Consider the following 27,958-nt stretch of genomic DNA (forward strand, 5'->3'; position numbering starts at 1 on the left):
CCGATCGGGACGACCTTTGCCGCGCGTCACTCCCCAATCTCTCCCCCCATTTCCTGTCAGTCTACTGTCCAATCAATAAAGGCATAAAAAAGCCCAAAAAACAAATCTTAAAAAAAAAAATAACAATTAGTGAAAATAAAAGATCTACAAGTTCACAACGCATTGTGAGCAGTAGATCGTTGTGAGATTATTTTCACTAGTTTGGGTCCCGGGTAGACATAAAATTTTGTCTTAGGAGCTAAGAATCACATTTTTGTCTTAGGAATGTGACAAAAACCAAAAAATATTATTGAACTCTACTCTCCATGGCATGAGTAATCAATAGAAAAAAAGTCATGTTGGGGTGAACTACTCCTTTAAAATAAGAGACATAAAGTAGAGCCCGCACATCCACTCTAGCAACCCGCCGTTGGACAAACAGAAAAATCAACTCAAAGGAAAGAAATAATAATAATAAATTTTGCTCCCATGGTTTATACAAGTACTGGATAAACGTTTTGATCACGTCTGGATCTTCAGGAAATGGCCATATACTTATATGGATAAAATCTAACCCGCTGATTGGCTGAGAGAATAAAAGTTCAGGTGTAATCATCTGATCAGATAACAAGTCAATAAAACATTACATACAATTAGGTATAATGTTACAAATAGAATGTACTCCCTTCCAAGAGCCATAGATGCAATCAAGACAAAACAAGATTGATGAGGCTAGATATATACTTTTTGTGTATGTAGTAGTGTTAAAAGTTGAATATTGAGCCATCGACATACAACTAAAGAGTTTGATATGACAATAGTTCCATGTTAAGTCAGTTTTAGCATCAGACCCAGTGTGTTTCTGAGACAAACTTGGTTAACAGTGGTGTGTGTGTGTGTGTGTGTGTGTGTGTGTGTGTGTGTGTGTGTGTGTGTGTGTGTGTGTGTGTGTGTGTGTGTGTGTGTGTGTGTGTGTGTGTGTGTGTGTGTGTGTGTGTGTGTGTGTGTGTGTGTGTGTGTGTGTGTGCGTGTGTGCGCGCGCGCGCGTGCGTACGTATTTCACAGTAAACGTGAGGTCGGTCTCGGTGTTCCCAATTGAATGGACATATATTGCTTCACGGCTCTCCCATCTGTTAAAATATGTTGAACAATGACGACCAGTATGTGAGAGAGCTTGCCTTGCACGTTCTTCTCTGTTTTTGGACCCAAAACGACATAAGGTCCCACTGGCATGTGGCTCGGATCCTATAGCTTCCTAGGCTTCAAGAGGAAGCTTAGTGGAAAGCTAGACAGTCGCTCTCCCGGTTTCGGTGAAGGTCAGACTGGTCAGACTTAAAGGCCCACTTCACCTCTGGGACATCCAGATCTTATTTTATTGTTGTTTTGGGATGCGATCAACAGAACCCTGAGTTATTTTTTGTGTTCAATCTGTGTTTTGAGATGTTTAAGTATTTCAGCATTTTGCATCATATGATGCATCATGCTGCATCATATGCTGCAAAAGGCATCACTAGACATGCTAAAATACTAAAATATCTCAAAACACAGATTGAACACAACAAAATAACTGTTGATCGTGTCCCGAACAACAATAAAATAAGATCTGGTTGTCCCAGAGGTGAAGTGGGCCTTTAACTCATTTAGGCCTAGAATTATTGAATGCTTTAACTAGTGAAAAAGAGCAGATATACAAGCTCACAGCGCGGCACCGAGTGCCGCGCTGCGAGCTTGTAGATCTGCTATTTTTTGAAAAAGTCGTGAAAATGTGTGCAAATCTTTGAATATTATGTATTTTTAAAGCAAACGTTTGTAATTTTGTAATTTTGCTTCTGGGGGGGTCCCTGGAACTAAATATTTTGAGATGGGGGTCCGTGGCCAAATACATATCATTTTGGGGGTCCTTCACATGAAAAGGTTTGAGAACCACTGACATTGTAGTCTCTCAAGAATAGACCAACCGAGCTCGAGTTAAGTGAAAAAGGACCTTTTCTTTGACCATGGCTGGCCAGATTCCTGACTCAGAAACATATTTTTTTTCAAAAAAAAAAAACCCTTAGAAGGATTCAAAAGACACATTTTCACGATTTTCAAAAATAGCAGATATACATATATCTGCTATTTTTCAATAGTTAAAGCATACAATAATGATACACAATAATGTGCACCCATTCTGAGATGATCTGTGCTGCTGGGCTGATGTTACCTTGCAGTGGGCAGGGCCTTAACTCTGTGACTCATGGGTCCGCCCAGGAAATGAGCTGCTCTCCTTTCATTCCTCCTTCATCCATCTCTTGTCTCCTCCAGGGAGAGGCATTACCCAGGGATTACCCCGGCTCTTCATCATCATCCCTCTTTACTTACTGTGTGGCAGGGGTGTCGCTCCAAACTCTGGGCCCTGGGTACAAGGATTCACTGCGGGCCCCCCATGAATGTTCTTCATAGGGGGGAGGGGGTTTAACCCATTTAGACTGGGGACGAATTATTAGGCAATTATTTTGTGCTTTAACTATTGAAAAATAGCAGATATACAAGCTCACAGCTGCGAGCTTGTAGATCTGCTATCTTTGAAAAATCATGATTTTTTTTTTCTCAAACTTTTTCATGTGAAGGCCACAGACCCCCATCTCAAAATATTTAGTTCCAGGGACCCCCCAGAAGCAAGATTTGAGTTACAAATGTTTGCATACATAATATTCAAATATTTGCATTTTCATGACTTTTCAAAAATAGCAGATCTACAAGCTCGCAGCGCGGCACTCAGTGCCGCACTGTGAGCTTGTATATCTGCTATTTTTCAATAGCTCAAGTATATAAAATAATTAAGGCCCCTCCGCCTTGGGCCCTAGTAACTCAGTCCCACTTTTCCCCCCCTTGTGACGCTCCTGCTTACTGTGTGTGTGTGTGTGTGTGTGTGTGTGTGTGTGTGTGTGTGTGTGTGTGTGTGTGTGTGTGTGTGTGTGTGTGTGTGTGTGTGTGTGTTCCCCAGTCTGACTTGGAGCAGTATAAGAAGGTTCTGCTGGATGCTGGATGTGACCTCTCACCTCTTAACTACGTCAAACAGTGGAAGTAAGTAAGATCAGTGAGAGTCAGTTGAGCACTTAGTCAGATAACTAGTAATTCAGGCTTACATCTTATTGCTCTTTCACTTCATGAATTTCATTGATGTGTCTCTATTTTTATATTTGACTAATGCATCCTAAACTCATTTGTAGCCCTTAAAAAATGTCTACTTTCAGGCTGAACTGCCATGATTTTGTTTTTAACGTGCACGGATCATGCCCGGACATGCACCGCGTGTGTGCGTGCCGTTCACAACTTGCAAACAAAAACATCTGCTTGGAAATCCGTTCAGGCATTCATGGAAACAAACATGGCTGCCATGTTTGAAAGATGGAGTTGGTCTGGGGGTCAAACATGCATTTTTGCGATCGCGATCATGCCTAGTAGATAGTAGAAAGTAAAAGAAATGCAATTTCGGACCCAACTCGGGAAACTCAGGCCGTGGTGGTCCATAACAACTCGCCTCGGGAATAACTCGGGGAAACTCATGATAGAGCAGTCAATGGGTTAAACAACGCAAGTCATGAAATGAGAAGATCACAACCAAACAAGGTTGACAAACTGTATTGAATGATTCATGTGTGGTGTGTTGTTTCCAGAGCCTTCACCAAGATGGCCACCACTCCAGCTAACTACGGAACCAGTGGAGTCAAACCCATGGGGTAAGTCTGGGATATGCGGTTCTCAAACTTTCCCCAAGGACCCCCCAAACCGATATGTATTTGGCTGTGGACCCCCTCTGAAAAGGTTTTGTGCCAGCGATTTCCAGACGCAAAGATATGCGTTAAACATGTTTGCCTGTACTTTTGATGCTGGTGAAAATCCTTGTAACTTGTAAGACGCCTCAGGGCGACATATGGCCAGTGATGTATATCGGACCAGTTACCCATATATGGAGACCTCTGCATGATAGTCAACAATGTTATGTCAAAACATGCCCATATATGGGCATTCCCAGAAATGTCCTTAATATTGGTGACATTGGGACAGGGCTCTCCATATATGGGCATAAAACGTATGTTAATTAGTAAAGCCAAGCAGGGCCTTGGCAAGTTATGGCCTGGGTTTGATGCCTGGGGATCTCCATATATGGGCATAAGAGGGATTTTGTTTCTGGGAATGACCATATATGGACTTTTTATTTTATCTTATCCTTTTTATTAATAATAATAGATCCCTATCTGAACCAGCCACACAGATATGGGCCATGCCTTTGCCATCTGGCCAGTGATATATATTGATGACATCAGGGATCTTCATGTATGGGCATAAAAGGGATGTCACAGAGACATTGATGAGGTGACATCACTTACTGTACGGACACTTCCTGTACGGATAAGCTGCAACATTTCTCATGGTATACTGCGACCTTCGGTCACAATAATTCATAGATATTACTACACACCGACTAGATTACAGAAAATGGGAATTTCAGAGAGCAATATATGTTGGAAATGCAAAGAAGAAGCTGGCACATATATCCATATGGTTTGGGAATGTCGCATGGTGCACCCTTTCTGGTGTAAAATCCTTGAATATCTATCGAAATGGGTGGGACTCACCCTACCCCCACTGCCACTGCTCTGTCTTTTAGGAGACAGGACAGTGGTCCCTGGTCTAAATAAAAAAAAGCATTCACAATAGTAAAGGTTGGACTTGTCACAGCAGACAGAACTCTGCTGAGGAACTGGAAAGTTCTAAGAACGCCTGGGTTAAAAGAGTGGAACGAGGAAATGATCAAAAGGTCATCACATGAATACAGTGAATACAGAGTGAACGCAATGGGGAAAATGAAAGAGATATGGGATAGTTTTCTAATGTATATGACTCTTATACGAAGATGTGAAGGGGTTCCTACTTTAATTTATTCATTTTTATGTTTATGTCTGTAATATCTTGGACTGATTATGTATCTGTATTTTTTGTTGTGCTGCACTGTATCATATTCATAACCACATTTTGTACTAAGAAAATAAAACATTTTAATGACAGTTGTGCGACCAGAGCATACATTTAACACAAGTGTCTGTCTTCTTCCAGTCTGTTTTCTAGAGTGATGAATTCTGGTTCCCAGTTTGTGATGGAGGGAGTAAAGAACCTGGTTCTCAAACAGCTTGTGAGTAACACTCATCTGAATTATTAAACAATTATTAATTATCAGTCAATCAATCAACTTTAACACAAAAGCAGGTAAAAGTGAGGTGAAACTCTTGCTTATGCATTAAGCTTTCATGTTAGCAGTTCAAGAGCTGTAAATCAGTGGGTGAAATTAGTAGCAAGATGAAAGTTCCATCATTATGTTTTCATTTTCCAGGAAAGAAACAGAAAGGGGGGTGGGGGGCAGAGAGAAGGAGATCAAGGAGAAACATGTATACACATTGCATAATAGCAGTCTGAATGTAACTCGGGAGAGTCTACAAATGTAACCAAATCGACCCTTAACACTTCTGAGTTGCAAATGGATAAATGGTTAAATCAGCACATAGATTGTACTGTGTATTACTGTGTATTATTACATTCTTCCCATTAAAGGATCATTGTTTACTTCCTGGTAACACACCTCATTGGCGGCCAATCAGACGGCGGTCGATTGGCCGTCCTAATTGGTAGCAGCGGGACTCGACTTCCTCTAATCCAGGGGTCTTCAACGTTTTCAGCCCAAGGACCCCTTAGTTGAGAGACAGATGAAGCAGGGACCCCCACAACCTTTTTCATAGATTCCATATAGTTTCATGGTCATCAGTGTAGTTTGGATTCATGTCAATTTGTGTTCTCAGATATTTAACCACTTGAACAGTCAACACTTAATAAACTTGACCTTTCACTCTGTACATTAGTCTGCTCTTTTTCCCCTCTACACCAAAGCTCTTTGCCGAAAATAGACGATCTACAAGCTCTCAACGCCTCGCAGCACGAGGCGTTGTGAGCTTGTAGATCTGCCATTTTTGGCTACAGTTCTCAGAATACGGACGTTAGGGTTCAAGTGGTTAATATAAAAAAAAGGAGAAAAAAAAGTTTCTATCACACAAAGACTTTGAGGACCCCCTGTAGTAATTCCGAGGACCCCCTGTTGAAGACCCCTGCAAAATCCCTCTAGTCTCAGTCAAACAGACTTGAGTTTGCTTGAAGACCAGGTCTATTTCTGGCGGAACAGACATGCTGGGGTTCAAGTGGTTAACGATGAAATCCCCCTGGTTTCCGTCACGCTTCGTTGAGAGCCTGAGGTTAAACCAAGCATCTCTAATGTGTGCAGAAGGAATAACAGTCCCTGGAATGTCACCGTGAACACCCAGAGAGGAGGAGGAGAGGATTTAAAGTTTAAAGAAGTCTCCCAGAATTCATTTATAATTATTTGACATGCCTGTCTCTCACACGCGCGCGTGCGCGCACATGCACACGTATACATGTCATAGGGCAAAGTCTAAACCCATTAACCCGTTTAGTCCTAGAATTATTGAATGCTTTAACTATTGAAGAATAGCAGATATACAAGCTCACAGCGCGGCACCGAGTGCCGCGCTGCGAGCTTGTAGATCTGCTATTTTTGAAAAATCGTGAAAATGTTTTTCAATATATATTTTTCAAAGCAAACTTTTGTAACTCAAATCTCTGCTTCTGGGGGGGTCCCTGGAACAGCATATTTTGAGATCCGCGGGGTCCGCGGCCAAATAAATGTAATTTTGGGGGTTCTTGACATGAAAACGTTTGAGAACCACTGATTTAGAGGAAGGATTTAGAAGTCGGGTCAAAGATCGGGTCAAAGATAGTCAAAGACTTGCACACATTTTCACAATTTTTCAAAAATAGCAGATCTTAAAGCAAGCTTGTAGATCTGCTATTCTTCAATAGTTAAAGCATAAAATAATGGTTAAGGAGGTTAAAATCTAACGCGACTCGGGCACGTTCCAGGTCTTTGAGAGTTAATAATGATTTGGCATGTCTGTTACTCACGCAGACACACACACACACACACACACACACACACACACACGGTCGGACACATACAGTACAGCTCATAGGGCAAGGTGTAAACCGGCCTATGATGATTTGGCATTGCTCACACACACATACACACAGACAGCTCTTAGGGCAAGGGCTAAACTCATTTATAATGATTTGGCATGCCTGACGCGCACACACCCACACACACACACACACACACACACACACACACACACACACAGACACACACAGAGAGAGAGCTGCAATGTGTCTGTTATATCAATATTAGGCTGAATCAGAGACAGAACCCTGTGCCAAAACATGACAACACTGGTCTCTGTTTCAGTGTGACTGGTGATCCTGCTGGATGCCAGTCAGCAAGCCAGTCTGTTAGTGGGAACAAGTCAACAAGCCAGCCTGCTACTAGGAACCCATCAATAATAGGCATGGGTGTTAGGGTGGTTAACCCATTCAGAACGGGTACACATTTTGTGTTTCATTATTTTATGCTTTAACTATTGAAAAATAGCAGATCTACAAGCTCACAGCGCGGCACCGAGTGCCGCGCTGCAAGCTTGTAGATCTGCTATTTTTTTTTTAAATCGTGAAAATTAGAATTTTGACACGATTCTATAAGTGTCTTTAGAATCCTTCTAAGGTTTTTTGAAAACCTATGTTTCTATGTCAGTAATCTGGCCAGCCATCGTCAAAGAAAAGGTCCTTTTCACTTAACTGGAGCTCAGTTAGTCTGTTCTTGAGAGACTACTATGTCAGTGGTGCTCAAACCTTTTCATGTGAAGGACCCCCAAAATGATATTTATTTGGCCACGGACCCCCATCTCAAATTATCTAGTTCCAGGGACCACCCAGAAGCAAAATTTGAGTTACAAACGTTCGCTTTGAAAATACATCTATTCAAAGATTTGCACACATTTTCACAACTTTTTTTCTAAAATAGCAGATCTACAAGCTCGCAGCGCGGCACTCGGTGCCGCGCTGTGAGCTTGTATATCTGCTATTTTTCACTGGTTAAAGCATTCAATAATTTCTAGGCCTAAATGGGTTAAGGCTGGCTTATTGGCTTGCCCTCTGTTCTTAGTAAAACAAAAACAGGTCCGAGTCGTTTCTGTCTGGTGGAAACCAGGGGAAAAAAACTGCAAAAGTACTGTAGCAAATCGACAAGCTCCAAACGCAAACCCAAGTTTGGAGCTTGTGGATCTGCTACTGTTGATGCTTTTGTGTGACGCTGTAGTTAAGGATGGAACGATACTAAAATGTCATATCACGATTATTGTGACAAAAGAAATCGCGATATACGATATTATCACGATAATCAAAATCCATTATGCTGGGGCGGAACATTTGCCAAAAAATAGCAGATCAACAAGCTCACAACGTGTCGCAACGCGACGCGTTGTGAGCTTGTAGATCGGCTATTTTTTGGCAATACATTTTGATAGAGAGTGAAAAAAGACGGTATCAATTATATCTATTATAAGTATGTTTTACCAATAGAGGGTTTAAATGGTACCGCATATGCAGCTCTGCAAATAAAAGGTGAATTGATCCTAGTGCATGACGGTGGACGATATCACGATAAATTAAACTCCACGATACGATTATCGTGAGTGTTTTTTATCACGATAAACGTTAATATCGCTTATCGTCCCATCCCAACGCTGTAGTATGAGCAGGTAGGGCGTTAATTTACGGGGAAAAAAACACCAAATGTTAGAATGTGGACACAGGTTTTCTGTAATACAGCAACAAACTGTAACAAACCACATCTCTTAAAAATAGCCGAGCTTGTAGATCTGCAAAATGTCCCCCACCCAGAATATGGATGCTGGGGTTCAAGTGGTTAAACCAGGGGTCTTCAATGTTTTCAAGCCAAGGACCCCTTAGTTGAGAGAGAGATGAAGCACAACCTTATCATAGATTCCATATAGTTTCATTGTTTGACAGTGTATTTTGGATTCATGTCAGTTTGTGTTTTCAGATATTTAATCACTCGAACCGTCAATACTTAAAGGGGAAGACCACCCATTTTCAATATTGAAATATGTCATTAATATACCTTAGAGGAGTTGTGTGGAAATAGAAAAAAAGTTCCCCCCCCTTCTGTGTTGCCTAGAACTGGAGGATTGATTTTGGGGTTTGTATTGTAAATTACAACTTGATGACATCACACATTATGTCATTAATATACCTCTAAGGTATATTAATGACATATTTCAATATTGAAAATGGGTGGTCTTCCCCTTTAATAAACTTGACCTTTCACTTTGCTCTTTTTCCCCTCTACACCAAACCTTTGCCAAAAATAGCGGATCTACAAGCTGTGAGCTTGTAGATCCGCTATTTTTGGCTAAGGTTTTCAGGATATGAACGCTAGGGTTCAAGTGGTTAATATAAAAAAGGAGGAAAAAGGTTTCTATCACACAAAGATTTGGAGGCCCCCCTGTAGTAACTCTGAGGACCCCCTAGGGGTCCCGGACCCCCTGTTGAAGACCCCTGGGTTAAACCATAAGACAGTGAACACACAGAACAGCAGTAGCTGATCCCTGATCTGTTCTAATTCATTCTCTTGGTTTGTTTTCGCAGAACCTCCCGGTCACACGAATCCTGGACAACCTGATGGAGATGAAGTCAAATCCTGTAAGTGTTTGGGTGTGGGTGTGGGTGCGGGTGCTATGATTGGCTGCTCTTACTGTTGGATAAAAACACAATGACCCTAAAACTGTTGACATCCTTATACACACTTTTGGTCACATGTGTCGGCATGTGTTCTGTCTCTGATACACACACACACACCCACACAGATCCAGACACACTATGGCAGGCTAGTCAGTATTTAGAGTTTTGCGTTTTTGTCTCTTCTCAGCTTCTGGAGTTTCAGAAACACAAAGACGCTTTTGTACTTGCGGAGAGAGTGAGAGACAGAGTGAGAGTGAGAGGACACGTGGGAGAGAGAGAGAGTGAAGGAGAAAGTGTTGAAGTGAGAGAGGAAGACAGAAAAAACATTTTATCCACAACTTTCCAACGTCCCATCGTGCATTGCGCAGAAGGTGTGCGGCAGCTTCCGGCGCCGCAGCCGAGTGTGAACTATAAGCTCACAACGGTTGCATCTGCGACGCGACGTGAGCTTGTATGTCTGCTGTTCTCCGGAAGTGTCAGATAATGCTACAGTAAATTCTCGTGGAAACAGGTGGATAGAGAACCAAAGTCTGACATCACTGCCACTAGAGGGCACTATCCCCCTGGGTCGCAGAGTGATTTTTTTATTTTATTTTTATTTTATTTTTTCTATTGAAAATCCCATAGAGAAATCTTGGATCGCATCAAATATAGGGATGGGACCATAATCGTTATTATCGTTTATCGTGATACAAAACACTCACGATATTCGTATCGTGGAGATTTAAATTTATCCTGAAATTGTACTCTGTTATACCTTGGGACCTTTTATTTGCCGAGCTGCATATCCGGTACCATTTAAACCCTCTATAATTGCTCAAACAGACCTGGAATGAATGTACTTGATACAGTCTTTTTTTCACTCTCGACCAAATCTCTTTGCCCCAAAATAGCTGATCTACAAGCTCACAACGCATCTCGTTGCGACGCATTGTGAGCTTGCAGATCTGCTATTTTGTGGTAAATGTTCTACCCCAGGTGCCGGATAATGGATGTTGGGAATGTTTTGACCATCACGATAATATTGTAAATCGCAACTTGGACTCCTCATGCACTGAAGGAAGCATGAGGTCAGTCCGTCTCCCCAGGCGCGGCAGAGAGAGAGCAGAGACCAGTATTACGTAGGCAATTGGCACTGGGTGTAAAAAAATGGGTTATAAAATCGTGGGATAAAATTTTAAATTAGAAAACACTTTTTTCTTTTTTTCTTTTTTTTTCTTTTTTTTTTTTTTATCAAAGCTAACTCGAAATTGTGGGTGTGGGTGCGGGTGTTATGATTGGCTGCTCTTACTGTTGGATAAAGACACAATGACCCCAAAACTGTTGACATCCTCATACACACTTTTGGTCACATGTGTCGGCATGTGTTCTGTCTCTGATACATACACAACACACACACACACACACACACACACACACACACACACACACACACACACACACACACAGATCCAGACACACACTATGGCAGGCTAGTCAGTATTGGCACTGGGTGGAAAAAATGGGTTATAAAATTGTGGGATAAAAATTTTAAATTAGAAAACCCTTTTTTCTTTTTTTTTATCAAAGCTAACTCGAAATTTTCCTCAGAAAAGGGGGGTGGGGGGTGTTATAACCGCAAATTGACGTCGTTCCGAGTTTCAGGAAAGGCGGTCTCGGAACTTTTCCTTGGAACCCGTGCACCTCCAGGATGTCCTGACTCTCCGGACTGTACGTACTGTATTGTCCATAACCACTTAACCCATTTAGGCCTAGAATTATTGAATGCTTTAACCAGAGAAAAATAGCAGATATACAAGCTTGCAGCTTGCATATGAGCTTGCATATCTGCTATTTTTCAATAGTTAAAGCATAAAATAATGATACACAATAATGTGTACCCCTTCTGAATGGGTTAAACCCAGTGATGGGCAAGCTACTTGGAAAATGTAGTAAGCTAAGCTACAAGCTACTCTTGATGAAATATAGCTTAAGCTACAACAAAGCTACCCACAGAAAATGTAGCAAAGCAAGCTACAAGCTACACGGCAAAAGTAGCTAACTACAACAAAGCTACTTTTTTTTTTTTTTTTTAACAACTGCATGATCAAGTATAACTTTCCACCAAACAAATAGGCAGGCAAAAAATGCTCAGTTCGATTGATTATTATAAAACTGGAAACAAGCCCTTATGTCTGGCTTTTTGTGTCATCCTTTAATTTACTTTTCAAATTAAATGTGTACCTTTTCAGGCTGTGACCCCCCCAAAAATCCTTTTTGAACTGGGGACCCCACCCTGACAATCAATTGGAATTAGGAGTTGAGGCATTATATTTAGTTTCACTCTGTTCCACCGATAAATATTGTGAAAATAGCAGATCTACAAGCTCACAACGCCTCGTAATACAAGGCGTTTGGAGCTTGTAGATCTGCCATTTTCACAATTTGTGCCTCTTTTACTATAGTCAATTTGGCCAATGTTTTTATAGATGATAACTTGTTTTGATGCAGTTTTGGTCTTTTATTTATATTTTTTTAGGTATTAAAAATGTCTAAAAGGTCCTTAAATTGCCACTTCACTGTCATTAGTTAGCTGTGGACAGAAGAGGGCACTGACTTGTGTGCTGTCGAAACAGCTGATATGCTGCAGCCAGCGGTGGACAGTAACTGAGTAAATGTACTTGAGTACTTTTACTTTTATTTGTACTTCAAGTAGCTTATTTTTAAAAGCATGTACCGGTATGCACTCTTGAATACATACGTTTATTTAAAAGCAAGTAGGCCTACTTTTTTTTACTCTTACTTGTAACATTTTGACTGAGTTTACTGTGGATTGGAGTGTGACCAGGAGTACTCTGTACTCTTACTCAAGTACTTGGGTCGAGTAGCCTACTGTCCATCTCTGGCTGAAGCCTGATTTATACTCCGCCCCCGGAGATCTACAAGCTCACAATGTTGGCATTTGCAACGCGATGTGAGCTTGTATGTCAGTTGTTCTCAGACGTTCCCTGAACACGTTGCAGGCAGAGGTGGGACGTTCGCGAACAAATCGAATCTTTTGAACGGTTCTTTGAAGTGAACGATGGGATCCGGTTCGCGCAGTAGAGAGTGCGAAGTAGAGAGCGCATAGTGAGACAGATCCTTGGCTCGGTCTCACTTCAAAGAGCCATAAATCCCTCTAGTTGCAGGGTGAAGTGTCTCGCTTCAGTCGCTGTCGCTTCTCAACACAGAGGAGGTTCGTTGAAATGAAGTGAAAGCAGCGCTGTGCAGAACAACATGTTTGGGGATCTGTTGGGAATTATTTTCCTCACAAACTTTATTTAGCAGTCAAATTTCGCCGGGATGGTAACGTGTAGCGTTTGTTGCACGCTACGTCACTACTGGAGTCTAAAAATAGCTACGCTACGCTACAGCTACGCTGGTTCAAAAGGAGCTGCGCTACCGTGACGCTACCGTGACGCTACTGACAAATGTAGTTAAGCTATGTAGCGTCGCTACTTGTAGCTCGCTACTGCCCATCACTAAACCCCATAAGGTCGACCGGAGTCCCTCAGGGCTCTATACTAGAGTCTTCTGTTATTGTGGTGAATGCTTTTGCTGCAAATGGCCGATTGACAAGCTCACAGCGACGCGTTGTGAGCTTGTCAATCGGCTATTTTCATAATAAGGATGATGAGGTTTAAGTGGTTAAGAGTCTTGTAGAATGTGAGAGACAGACAGACAGACAGACAGACACAGAGAGAGAGAGAGACAGACAGACAGACAGACAGACAGACAGACAGAGTGGCAAACAGTGGTGATATTACGTGTGTGTGTGTGTGTGTGTGTGTGTGTGTGTGTGTGTGTGTGTGTGTGTGTGTGTGTGTGTGTGAGTGTGAGTGTGAGTGTGAGTGAGTGAGATTTCTGGCATCAGAGTGAGTAGACCAGTGAGTCTGCTGAGAGAGAAACAACTCAGCATTCTCTCTCTCTCTCTCTCTCTCACTCACACACACACACACACACACACACACACACACACCTGTTGAGCTTACTGTTCTGTGTCTGCTGATGTTGTGATGAATGGCCTGATGGCAGATCACACAGGCTCACAGAGAGACAGAGATAAGTGGCCGGGGTGGATGTGTGGATTGAAGACGGAGCCCAGAATAAACATTGATTCATGTGCAATCGGTACATTCCTAACGTGCTACTGTAGTTAACATATTTCTCGTATTAAATTTCATTTTTTCGTGGGTCGGTTTCAAAAACCGTCTAAAGTCGGTCCAGAGTGAATTTGGACGCGTCTCTGACCCAACAACAACATCATCAGCTGAAAATGCCAACATACTTCATGTCATCAGCGTTCACGTGAACATTACCCAGGACGGAGCTGTCAGTGGCCTGGGATTTAAACTGTTTGTGTTTGTGTGTGTGTGTGTGTGTGTGTTTGCGTTTGTGTGTGTGTCTCAGGAGACCGATGACTATCGCTACTTTGACCCCAAGATGCTGAGAGGCAGTGAGAGGTAACACACACACATATACACACACACACACACACACAAGTTTCATCGTTATACGTGATTAAATAATCTCTCCGACTTCCTGTTGGTTTCACGATTTGGGACACACTGGGACAATGGATAAATATGGATGCTCAATGAATAGAGTATGAACACCTGCTGATTATGTCCGTCCGTCCGTGCGTCACGCTCCATATATGGCCAAGACAGAATTCATGTGCAAGTATGACTCGTCACAGCGCGTCACGGCAACCCATATATGGAGATCCCTGATATCATCAATATTAAGCCCATATCTGGGAATGCCCATACATACTGTATATGAACATAATTATTGTGTCAGTCTCATGGTAACCAGTGGGGTTGTCGCAATGCGAGTCAACAGTCTTGTAAATGTCGCTTTTATGCCCATATATGGAGATCCCTGATGTCATTAATATTAACCTGCTTGCTGCCAAGAATTAAAATCGACTAATGTCTTCAATTGCCAGAACATTACCTTTTAATGTGCACGCTTTTAATGTGCACGATCTGCACGGGTCATGCATGGATGCACCACACGTGTGCAGGCCATTCACAGCTTTCAAACAAAAAATCCGTTCAGGCATTCAAAAGATAGAGGCTATAGTGTTTTCTTCAAATGTAAACAAACATGGCTGCCATGTTTGAAAGATAGAGCTGTTCTGGGAGTCAAACATGCACTTTGTGATCATGCCGAAACCGGAAGTACGGAGAGTAGGGAGAGCAAAAAAATAAATGAAAACACCAACTCGGGAAACTCGTGTTTTGCACAGGGACATATACGGCCCAAACTCGGGAAACTCGTGTTTGGCACCAAGTGTGTTAATTCTATATCTGGGAATGCCCATATATGGATTGTGTCTCTGTTGTTTCAGCGTGACCTTAGGGCGTCTTACTGGTCATTTATACAGTGCTTTTCTAAATACTCAAAGTTGCTTTACAGAAACAGAATTTTTAAAACAACTTTATTAGTTAAAAGGTTTAAAAACTAAGAACACACAAAAAAGGATCTACAGAAATAAAAGGTAGAAAAGAGGGATTATAATTACGTAGGGAATGCAAGTCTGAAATGGGTGGGTTTTGAGTGTGGTGGTTTTAAACGTGCCGAGGGTGGCGGCAGCTTTGATGTGAGCTAAGAGTGAGTTCCATACGGAGGGGGCGGCACGGTCCTGTCACCCCAAGTTAGTTTCTTTGTCTTGGGGGCGTCCAGGAATAATGAGGAGAATACCATCTACTGTATCAGCAGAAAAGAATATCTGCTTGCCCTAGCAGCGTCAACGTGCTCATTCTGTTCAGGTCACCAGTTCTCCGGCTGGATTTAACATATTTGTTCTACAAGTGCTTGATTTGAATATTGGAAGCACGTAGGCCTGTCACAATTATTACATAATCGTGACTGTGAAGAGTGTGATACCGATGAATAGGAATACAATACTGTGTTCTTTCCTTTGATCTAAGCCAGAACAAAATCGACTGATTGACCTGAAAGTGCACACGGCCTTCAGTCTGCTGTGTTAAGTGGTCAGATGGATGGGCCACGAACGCTTTGAGATTTTCAAGTGGTCCCTGATCCAGAAAAGGTTGAGAGCCACTGCTCTGTCCAGACCTGCAAGGCCGAATTAACTTCATCCTGTTGAATTCACGTATAAAAGAATGCGTAACTGTTAACTTCAAAACAAGTGGTTCGTGGAGCAGGAAAGAATGCTTTGTATTCTACATATAAACCTCAGTTAAGTTTCGGTTTTGCCAAGCCATTAGGCTTGGCTTTATAAAATAAACAAAGTCTTTGCTCTGAAACTGTAGCTGATAAAGGGACATCCAGGAAAACCACAAGGCCGTGGAAAACCTTAGTTTCCACTAAGACGGACTATTTAACTATTTATTTTGGACACTGTTCACCTGGTAGGTGCTGTCCGTTACGAGATGGATGGCTTTATGCGCGGCGTTCAAGCACTGACGTCAGTTGTGCTACATACAACTAATGACCAAGGCTCGCGATCTGAACTCCAGTGTTTAATTTTTATGAATATGAAGTCATGCTATGGTTAACCCCAAACACACACAGGGCACATAAAAAATAAGCGTGCGTGCGCGCGCTCACACTGGAGAGCTGCTGAGTCATGTTGATGCTCAGCAAAAACTGAAATGTGACGAATCATAATCTCTTGTATTTTCTCTCTTTCTTGTCCCCTTTCCTCCTCTCCTCTCTCCTTTTCTCCCTCTGGCCCTTCTTTCCCTCTTACTCTATGCTCTCTCTCCTCTCATCTCCCTCTCCTCCTCCTCCTCCTCTCCTCATCATTCATTGTCTTCCTCAGCTCCATCCCCAGGAATAAGAATCCATTTCAGGAGGTGAGATGTGACTTGTATCTTCTAACACACGTACAGTACAGGAAGTGTTTACAGTTTACGGTTTAGGCATTTACAGATGCTTTTAATCCAAAGCGATTTACAATAACAGGTAATAAACATCACTATAATAAGCAAGATAATATGTCAGTGAAAGGTCAAATTTATTAAGTATTGACGGTTCCAGTGGTTAAATATCTGAAAACACAAATTGACATGAATCCAAAATACACTGATGATTGTGCTGTCAAACAATGAAACTATTGGCTGCTTTGAAGGTCCGCATCAGTGTTTTGTATTCAGTGCGGGGCCGCAACCGGGAGCCAGTGGAGGGAGCGGAGAAGGGGGGAGACATGTGAGAATTTTGGGCTAGTGAAGACCAGTCGTGCCGCAGCATTTTGGATCAGTTGGAGAGGTTTATGTGCACATGCTGGGAGGCCAGTGAGGAGAGAGTTACAATAGTCATATGACAGATGTCTGGATGAGTAGCTGGGCTGACTCCTGGGTGAGGAAGGGTCTGATTTTACGGATGTTATGGAGTGTGAACCTACAGGACCGGGTGACTGATGCAATGTGTGCCCTGAATGACAGCTGGCTGTCCAGGACCACCCCAAGGTTTCTAGCAGTGGGAACCGAAGTCACCAATGCATTATCTATGGAAATAGTGAGATCCGTCACATAATAATAACCTCTGTGGGGGTGTGATTGTTTGTTTGTCTGTTTGTCCAGGCAATAGTGTTCGTTGTAGGCGGAGGAAACTACATAGAGTACCAAAACCTGGTGGACTATACTAAGGTACCCACGCGCACGCACGCACGCACGCACGCACGCACACACACACACACACACACACACACACACTCTCTCGCTCTCAATTCAAAGGAGCTTTATTGGCATAAGAACACACACACACACACACACACACTCTCTCTCTCTCTCTCAATTCAAAGGAGCTTTATTGGCATGAGAAAACGTACCTTTACATTGCCAAAGCAAGTGTCAACATATAATAAAAACAGTTGAAAAAGGGGACAGCATTGTGTAAACCGAGCTAAAATGCATTTAAAGGTATGTGCAGTAGGTCTAAATGGCAAATGGTGTATTTATATAGCGCTTTTATCCAAGGCGCTTTACATAGATTGTGCATTACATTCACCCATTCACGCACACATTTATAGACCGGTGGCGGAGGAAACCATGCAAGGCACCAACCTACTCACCGGGAGCAACTAGGGGTTCAGAGTCTTGCTCAAGGATTCTTTGACATTAACTCAGGGGGAGCCCGGATTCGAACTGGGAACCCTTCGTGCTCTAATAACGGTTTCTCTACCCCTGAGCTATGCCGCCCCCTAGATTTCACTCAATGGTCTGTAGTCCTTAGGGTGGTTGTATTCCATTCTCTAGCCTTCTTTTATTGCAGCAGTTCACAAATCTGTTGTATTTCTCCCAGTAGGTATGGGAGTTTTTTGTCGTTGGTCATGTTTTCAAACTCTCTCTCTATTTGCCTCTGTCTCTGTTTCTCTGCCTCTCTGTGTCTCCAGTCTAAACAGGGTAAGAAGGTGCTGTACGGCTGCAGTGAACTGTTCAATGCATCTCAGTTCATCAAACAGGTGAGAACACACGTCTCTCTCACACACACACACACACACACACACACACACACACACACACACACACACACACACAGGTCAAACCTTAACAGTCCTCTGTCTGTCAATAAACAGACAAAACCATTCAGCCCTTTCCTGTTTAGTAGACACACATGAAATACAACATGAGACAAACAAAATTACATTGGATACGTCCTTTGTAGTCTCGCATAGCCACACAATCGGTGATCTCCGCCAACATTTATAATGCTATTTATAATGCTTTTGGTGTCATCTAAATTCCACGTAGGAGCTTAAACTGGGTGGAAACAATTTGGTGTTTTAAAAAAATAGAAATGGAACGCAGATCCAATGCAAATACTGTACTTTAGGGTGGTCCTTGATAATCGGGTTTGTTAGCGTAGCTTTCCTCGGCTGTTCTAGACCCTGCATTGAATGTAGATGTCCTTAGACGTGTACTGTAAGTAGGCGGAGATTACACGAGAGGTTCTACATGCTGCGTGGGGGCTGTGTGAGTACGCTGTAAAATACTGTGTTCATTTGTCTCTGAGAGTGCACAAATGTAACATTTGTTCACGCAGTGAGTTACCAATGGATAACTTGACACCGGATGTTACTGTGAGAACTCAATCGCGGGAAGAGAACTGCTGTAGTTTACCATGGATAGATGTAGTGAAGGACGTCACAGGCTAGAGTGCTTCCTACTAGGGCTGTCACAATTATTACATAATCGTCTAATCGCAATTGTTTGACATAATCGTGATTCTTTTTCATAATCGTCATAATCTTTTCCATGTTGAAAAATGTTCCGATATTTTTTTAAAGTAAAAAAAATAGTGGAAATAGCAGATCTACAAGCTCACAACGTGTCGCGATGCGACGCGCTGTGAGCTTGTAGGTCGGCTATTTCCACTATCGATGTTATTTTTTAAGTATAAAGTTGTCAAATATGTCAGTAATTTCTTTTTATATTTAGGTTATGTGTCATATCTACCATGTGCATCTTCAAACTCAAAGCCTAAAAGCCAAACAGAAATGTAATTGTCAAAGACAAAAACACAATTAAATCGTTAATCGCAGTTATTTTAGTGACAATTAATCGTCATGTAAAATGTCACAATCGTGACAGCCCTACTTCCTACCCTCTCAGCTGTTCCATGGCCTTGTGTGGCTTATTGCTTTTTACCAAATACAGCAACATGAACATCACAGACATATCCCAGTTAAAATGCTTTTAATAACAATTTCACTACCAAGAATAATTTCTATAATTATCCCTGTGACTGCCTGCAAAAACAAGGAAGTTGCTGTCCAAACGCATGGACGGTACCGAACGGTGCGTGTCACAGTATCTGCCTTGTTTTAAAGTGATTTCTTGAAACGTTGCACGTACACAGGATGAAAAGCATTACCTTTGCCCATAGGAAAAAACGAAATCATGAACGATAACACATCCATGGAACGTTATGGGGACTTTGTAAACAGGACATTGGCATGGCGATAGTGATACAGTACATGCGGTCCAGTTTCAAATTGAGTACTGGAACTAAGCGTACTAGAAGTTTAAATAACAACTCACTCAATTCATCAAGTCACCAAAAAAAAGAAGAAAAAAAAGTATGAGCTGGGCATCTGCTCTTAATAAGTTGGGCTGGGTAAATTAAATACAGAGGACAAATTCCAGGTATGTGCAAATTGTGCTTTTCAAAATAACCAACAACAACATCTGCACGGTCCCCACAGACCTTAGCGGATCTTGAGCGGATGTCCGTTTATTTAGTGTCCGCGTGGACCTACCTCTCCATGTGACCTCACAGTCTATAACACAAGGTCGGTACGCTTTGAGTAACCTCACTTCACTGTATGAAAGGCAACACAGGGTTCCCACACATCCCGGAAAATCTGGAATTTATTTATGCAGTCGTTGGTAAATGGCAAACTAGTCCAAATGTCCTGGAAAATTAGCATTGTCCTTTTTATTCAGAGGTTTACAGGCTATGACATTTCTTTGTCTTTTTTGTTGTTGTTTTTTTTAACAGATTGTGCATGTTGTAAGCCAGGGGTCTTCAACAGGGGGTCCGGGACCCCTAGGGGGCACTCAGAGTTACTACAGGGGGTCCTCCAAATCTTTGAGTGATAGAACGTTTTTTTTTCTCCTTTTTTATATTAACCACTTGAACCCTAGTATTCCCCATATTCTGAGAACTTTAGCCAAAAATAGCAGATCTACAAGCTATTTTCGGCAAAGAGCTTTGGTGTAGAGGGGAAAAAGTACATAGTGAGGTCAAATGTATTAAGTATTGACAGTTCCAGTGGTTAAATATCTGAAAACACAAATTGACATGAATCCAAAATATGCAGATGATTGTGCTGTCAAACAATGAAACTATATGGAATCTATGAACAGGTTATGGGGGTCCCTGCTTCATCGCTCTCAACTAAGGGGTCCTTGGCCTGAAAACATTGTAAAACTGTTGTAAGCTTTCAGTTCATATGTAATTGAAATCTGAAAATAGTTAAACATATCTCACAACTCTCGCAGTAGTTTGTGTTTGATTTATTGAAGGTGCGGTACGTGATTTTCTTTTGTTAAAATAAGTGTTAAATAGCTCTATATTCAGGTTGTAATCATTGCTATAGTTGTCGCTCCAGCTCTTTATTTATTTATCCAATCAGGAGCGAGAACTCATACAGGATACAGGATATACCAGTGGAAAGGTAATGACACAAAGAAATGAGCAGCCACAATTGGAACTGGAGCACTATCCAATTGAAGCTGATAAATGGGTACTCTTTCCTGATTGGCTGAAATTGGCAACCCACCTGAAAATATATTTTCAGTTCATTAAAGGGCCATGAAACAGAAAATCACTTTTTCTATAAATATATATTATATCAATGAGTCACTTGTGATAGGGAGCAGTGATATGGTTCAATTTGCCCATAGGCTTGGGGATTCAGAGCTTTCTGCTGTCTCTGTAGCTATTTCTGTGTACTTCCAGTTTCTAGGTCGAAAAGAAATATTTTGCGCCACTCATTAAATATTAGCTCACACTGTTCTATTGTGCAATGTGACATAGGCATATCTAAGTAATATTAACGTTTGTTTAATATAGAGTTGTATCAAGGGGGGGCGTGGTTTCATTCTGCCCTCGTTGTGGCGTCTCGTTGTGTTGTTCAGAGCATAGACTGTAATAGGGTTGTTGCAGTGGGGCACTTGTTGATTAGATTCGGTAACTCCATGTTCTATAACCAGTTAAAATGTGCAAGTATTTTACAAAGAAGCTGTCTGAGCTTTTATCCATGGACACACTTTCTCCAGCTCTGGACTGTTTACCACGGAACCGAAGAAGAACGGACGCTAAGCTATCGCCGATAGCTATTTTCTGTGTAGTGTGTGTGTGTGTGTGTGTGTGTGTGTGTGTGTGCGTGTGCGTGTGTGCGTGCGTCGTGACAGTGCGCGCACACACACACACACAACGTCCACACACGAAAGATAGCAGATCTATAAGCTCACAACGCGTCGCTTTGTATATCAGCTACGTAGCTATGTAGCCGAGCTAAATAGCCGTAGAGCCGAAACCAACGTGTTTACATGAGAAGCTGCTGCTGCTACGGCTATTAGCTCGGCTACGTAGCTGATATACAAGCTCACAACGCGTCACTTTCGCGACGCGTTGTGAGCTTGTAGATCTGCTATTTTTCGTGTGTGGACGTTGTGTGTGTGTGCGCGCACTGTCATGACGCACACACACACACACACACTACACAGAAAATAGCTATCGGCGATAGCTTAACGTCCCTTCTTCTTCGGTTCCGTGGTAAACAGTCCAGAGCTGGAGAAAGTGTGTCCATGGATAAAAGCTCAGACAGCTTCTTTGTAAAATACTTGCACATTTTAACTGCTTATAGAACATGGAGTTGCCGAATCTTTATACTTTTTACACCTCCAATGGCTGGTTTTAAAAATTGTTTCCGAAATGGAAACTGCACCAAGTGCCCCACTGCGTCTCTCTGATAGTTCTAACACATTGATGTGCACGCATTACTCCGCCCCCTTCCCCCCACAACAGCAGATAACCACGCCTACATTTCAGATTTCTTTTCATGTTCTGAAATCCCATAAAACAAATAAAGAGGCGGGGTTTCTTATCCCTTTAAAGAGATGGGCAGGACTCAGTTACTGAACAACCACTTTAAAGAGGTGGTGCCATAGTTTTGTACTTTTTCTGGTTTTCATGTGTCTAGGAGGTTGACAGTACTTCATTAGACCCCCTGGTGTGGTTTTTATGAGCAATTATGTATTCTGTTGGTATTTGTTTGTTTTCTCTTGGAGGCTGCCACCTTGTGGTCAAAAGTGTCAGTTAAAAAACACAGATATGATTACATCACAGAATCAACTCCTCCCCTAATTACCATTCACCTAACACTGTGGGGTGTGGCTAACTTCAGCTGGGTCACCACCCACCATGACATCCATGCATACTTAATGAACTGGGGGTGTGGCCACATAAAACCCCAATTTCAACTCTTTCTGTATACCTTTTTGTAAATAATCTTCCTCCTAGTATAATCATAATACCTGATAATCATGTTTTAGAGGGGGGAAAATCATGGCACCACCTCTTTAAACTTACAGCACATTCCAATAGACGCTGGCACAAATACCTCTCTTGACCTCTCTGATTGTGTATTAGATTTTCTTCTAGTTACAGAAAGAGCACTAGATCATTGAGCCAGAGATGCCTTTGGTGAGGAGCGGTGATTTCCAGTCTAGGAGAATCCACCTGCATGCCAGTTGGCAATTTGCAGTGTTATCCTTTTGACTATAAAAGAGTTTTAAGTCTAGTGAATTGAGATATGGATGTAACTCAAATATATTGGACCAGTAACTGCTCGGTTGTGGGCAGGTGCGCAACGTGAGTAATGACTGCAGAGGCATTAAGGCGTCTGTCTCTGACATCTAATAAAGAAATCTTGGAATGTCTGCCTTACCACAAATGAAGTCTGTGCAAAAATGGTGAACTGTCCAAGCCCAAGGCATCCACATAATGAGCTACTATGCACTGTGCTAACCACTTAAACCCTATATACTTCAAAAATATCCAATCTCAAATAGTGAGTTTAAGCCTTATATACTACTGTACTTGGTCATACGACAGATCTCATGCTGTGAATTTGTAAATCAGTTATTTTCACTTTTTGAAACATAACGTACTGTACAATGACTTGCCCAAAATAGGGACTTGAGGTTGAAAGTGGTTAATTACATTATTCAGTGTGTTTGATTGATCTTATAATTTCAGAGATTTGGGATATATTTGCCATATATTCATTGTCATATGATTAATAGTGAAATACCCGATGAATTCTGCTAAACTAAACTACTGATACAGCAATATTGACACACAGAAACGCCTATTTATGACCCAGTACGACACTTTTTTGAAAACGACTCTGCAATTGGATCTTTTCGTTTCCGTATTGAGTTCGCAGCTGTGCAAAAGGACCAGTACGGAGAATACGATGACATCAGCTTGTCAGACTGACCGCCGTATGGGGCAGCTCACGGAAAATAGCCGATCTACAAGCTAACAACGCGTCGCGGACATGTTTCGATAACGACACCAAAACGGCAACGGAACCGTAACCCGTTTAAAAATATCCTATATTTAGTCCCCTCCTCCTTTTCCCCCTCTCTTTGCTGAAAATAGCCGATCTGCCAGCTCACAATCTCTTGTGAGATTGTAGATTGGCTACTTTCGCTACTTCTGAAAAGATATGTTTAGAAAATGTCCACCTTTAATAACATTCTCAAAATAGCAACGCTGGTTTGAGAGTAGCTAAGCCTGACTTTCGCCAAAGGGAGAAGCTTGCGTCTTGACTGGCTGGAACAAAGAGGCACTTATGGCAGATACTGTAGGACTGTGGATTGATTGAGGAGTTATTCGATTAAAACGTGCTCTGTAACGGGAAATAACAAACGGTTTTCCTGGGTAAACTGCAGATGAAAGAAAGAAAGCCCCGGAGGCAATGAGCTGAGAGAGATGACGTACTGCAGGCCCCTGGACTCTAATTCTTTGTGTATCCTCCTTTTTTAACTGGCCAGAGATAATTAATAGTCTCCTCTCAACTCAGGATATTTATAGCGCCATCTTCTCAATCATCCAAGACATACTATTGTGCAATAACGCGGTATTAACAAATATGAGCGCGGTATTAAATGTATAATAATGATATATGTGTGGGTTTCGTGAAATAAAGTGGGAACCCTGCAACAGCCTGCGGACAGACAGTCTGCAGGATGTGTCTGCTCGCTGTTTTAAGAAATGAGCGAGCGCCCAGAACTAAATCCTGACGGCACAGGCTACAGAAAACGTGTCAGAGGAGAAAGAAATAGCAGGCGATGCGTAGGAGGCGGAAAATGTACCGCGGCGCGCCTTCGGCACATAATATCTGGGTTTCAATTCGATTGCGTCGTCCCCTAGAGCGAGAGTCTTCTCTCTTCACCAGTGACAGCCAGGTGTTAAAGATCTTAGGAGTCTACTGGGACCTAATGTACTGTTACTGTACTTAACCACTTAAAGGAGTAGTTCACCCCCCAAATTATTATGGTGTTATGGTCCATAGAAAACAGGCCGTTTTGACCAAACGGGCGATATGGGAAAAGAAGTGGAGATATATCCATGTTTCTGCAGCTACAATTCAATGGGTGCCAGAAGTCCGCAGATGTTGTATTCCACGAGGCATCGTGGGAAACTGAGTTTTCTTTTTTTTTTTTTTTTTCGCTCACCGCGGCAACTCGGGGGCTATCTGTTACCATGGTAACCAGTTAACACGTCTCTGAACGTGATAACAGGGGCCGCAGCACTCCATGGATGGGAATCGTTGTCACGTGTGTGGACGTGCTAGGCATCCCATTTGTTGAGAATGTGACAAAAACTAAAAATACGAGTTCAAATCTGCATGGGGTGACTAAACAAGTTAGTTTGGGGGTGAACTATTCCTTTAAACCCTATATGGTTGACCAGAGTCCCTCAGGGCTCTATACTAGTGAATGTTCTGTTTTCCTTTATTGTGGGGAAAGCTTTTGCTGAATATAATATATTTTTGAATATATATTTTTATAGAACATAGCCAATCGACAAGCTTACAATGCGTCGTCTAACTCTCTCTGTCTTTCTCTCTCTCTCTCTCTCTCTCTCTCTCTCTCTCTCTCTCTCTCTCTCTCTCTCTCTCTCCTTCTCTCTCTCTCTCTCTCTCTCTCTCTCTCTCTCTCTCTCTCTCTCTCTCTCTCTCTCTCCAGCTGTCGCAGTTGGGCCAAAAGTGAACGCAGCAGCAAGACAACATGTGAACTCTCCCACTCTTTTTCTGTGTCTTCCCATCTCTCTCTTTCTCTCTCTGGTTAAAATGACAAACTTCAAACTCTATTCCATTGTATTTTATATAATGTTTATCATGAACTGACTTAACATTGTCCTGTTAATTACCAATAAAGTTTAACAGTTTAACTGCCCTCTGCGATCTCTGTTTTTCAAACCTCTTCGGTTTTCATAATTTATATTGAAGTAATGTAATAAGAGATACTAATAATACGACTAATAAACAATACTAACAGTTGCAGACAACAGGAACACTGATCGCATCATGATAATCTGATAAACTGTGGTCTTTAACAAATGGGATGATTTGCAGGGCAAACAATGTTTTTAAGTGACACAATGTCATAAGGTTAACAAACCAACAGTTGTACTTGAAGTGTAATACTGTAAAATAAAATGTAATACTGTAACCGCAAACACTATCTATTCTGAGTGATATTGTGCCAACCAACATGTTTAGAAGCCTGTGTGTTCTGTGTGTCGGTCAGCTGGGTGTGAGTGGTGCCATAGGTAGGGTTGGGTATCGTCATCGATACTTTTAATGGTATCGATCGCATGACTTCGATGCTATCGAGTATCGGTTCACGCGAAAACGAACGATACCTTGTTTCGATACTCTTGAACACACGCCTGGCCGGTCGCATCTGTAACAGTTGGGCTACTGAAAGTTTAATGACTGCTTTAGTAGGTTACACTCGTTACTGTGAAAATAGCCGACCATAGCCTATAATGTTTATTATTATGATGATTATCCAATGTCTATACTCTCCGCTCCGCCACACTGTGTGATCATCATCATCGTAGACCCTATCAATAGCCTAGCTGTAAAAAGTATGTGTATATTCTATTGTAGACAAACACTATAATTATAGAGAAACTCCAACGATCCTTTAACACGATACAACATTCCTTTAATAGCCTTAAATTAACACTTAATGACAAGAAAACTAAACTCATGATCTTCTCAAACGCCCCAAACATAGACCTCTCCAACCTCCGTATCACCACCACCAATGGTTCAAGTATAGAAAAGGTTTCGGAATACAAGTACCTTGGCATATGGCTAGACGACAAACTCAATTTTAAATACCATATAGATAATCTTGTTTTAAAACTCCGCCAAAAGATTGGCTGCCTCTATAGAAATAAGTAAGCAATTTACCCCGAGTGAGAGGACATTATGCTCTGATAATGTCCTGTGTGAGGGGGTGATCGGACGAGGCGAAGCCGAGTCCGATAACACCCTCACACAGGACATTATCAGAGCATAATGTCCGACCCCGAGTGGTAAATAGCTTTTCTACCACTTTTTTCCGTATACATGAATGAAAACACATAGTTGTAACTTGCAAGGATATTAAGTTACAATCATTATTGCCTATAAAACTTCCGCGACGACAGCAAATAGTTCCACAAACAACATCTTCTACTCACCACCAGATGACGCCAACTCCATGCAGAGAAAGATGTCTAGCATACAGCTAAGCTAACGTCAGTTAGAAGGACCGTTCCGGCCGTAAATAGAGGCTGTTCGCTTCCAGAAAGGCATAGGTTCAGAGAAAAGGGGCTTTAAAGTTGGCGGATTGCATTGGATCCAAATAAATCGGCGACGTCGTACGCACGTTAGTAAACATAGGACCGCTACGACCGTCATATGTTGGTTGGGGGAAAGGTGTTCCGACTACCTCCTGAAGTCCCCGGATGTACACTGAGGCGCATTGATCTCGTCCTCACACAACTGCGGCGGTTGTTCTGCCATAACCTCCGGAATTTAGCCAATCAGAATCCAGTATTTGAACATGTGACTAGAAAAAGTGGTAGAAAACTAGTTTCCCCATGTTTTGCAGAAAGAGGATCATCGAAGCTACATTTTTATCCGTGTTGGATTATGGTGACATAATATATCGTCATGCAGGTGCCTCCATACTCAAGCCTCTGGACTCAATTTACCATTCAGCTTTGAGGTTTATTACTGGTGCAAATTTCAACACTCATCATTGCGACCTTTATGGTATGGTGGGCTGGGGTTCTTTGTCGGAGAGGCGCAATTATCATTGGCATCTCTTCATTTATAAAGGCCTGGTTGGAAAACTGCCACCATACATCTCTTCCATGCTATGTGAGAAACCTAGTTACATTCAAACTCGCTCCAGCGATTGGCTGGTCCTTAAGGTCCCCTTTGCTAATTCGGAACTGGGAAAGACTGCCTTTAGCGTTAGTGCACCTGATTCTTGGAATCTCTTGCAACAAGATTTTAAGATGAGTACCCTAGCATCTGTTGGTCATTTCAGGAGTTTACTTAATAACCGTGGATTACAAGTATGTAATTGTTTTCACTGATTGTGTAATTGTTTTCACTGATTGTTGTCAACACTGCTTTATTTCTGTATTAATTCTGTTTGTAATTCTCGGCATCATTGTAAATGAGGATCTCCCTCAATTG

General features: G+C 42.0%; 1 protein-coding gene across 1 annotated transcript in view; it reads left to right on the top strand.

Moving 5' to 3' along the window:
• Positions 1–25,826, top strand: part of scfd1 (sec1 family domain containing 1) — a 72,044-nt gene extending 46,218 nt beyond the window's left edge. The window contains exons 17-25 of the mRNA XM_080750749.1: positions 2,966–3,045; positions 3,639–3,701; positions 5,080–5,155; positions 9,586–9,639; positions 14,107–14,159; positions 16,493–16,526; positions 17,253–17,318; positions 18,065–18,133; positions 25,440–25,826. Of these exons, the coding sequence (XP_080606875.1) occupies positions 2,966–3,045; positions 3,639–3,701; positions 5,080–5,155; positions 9,586–9,639; positions 14,107–14,159; positions 16,493–16,526; positions 17,253–17,318; positions 18,065–18,133; positions 25,440–25,463 (519 nt within the window). The 3' untranslated portion in view covers positions 25,464–25,826. The remainder of the gene's footprint in view (positions 1–2,965; positions 3,046–3,638; positions 3,702–5,079; positions 5,156–9,585; positions 9,640–14,106; positions 14,160–16,492; positions 16,527–17,252; positions 17,319–18,064; positions 18,134–25,439) is intronic.
• Positions 25,827–27,958: the final 2,132 nt, after the last annotated feature.

This window comes from Nannobrachium achirus (genome assembly GCF_963921795.1).
Source record: "Nannobrachium achirus genome assembly, chromosome: 20".
NCBI classification, from domain to species: Eukaryota; Metazoa; Chordata; class Actinopteri; order Myctophiformes; family Myctophidae; genus Nannobrachium; species Nannobrachium achirus.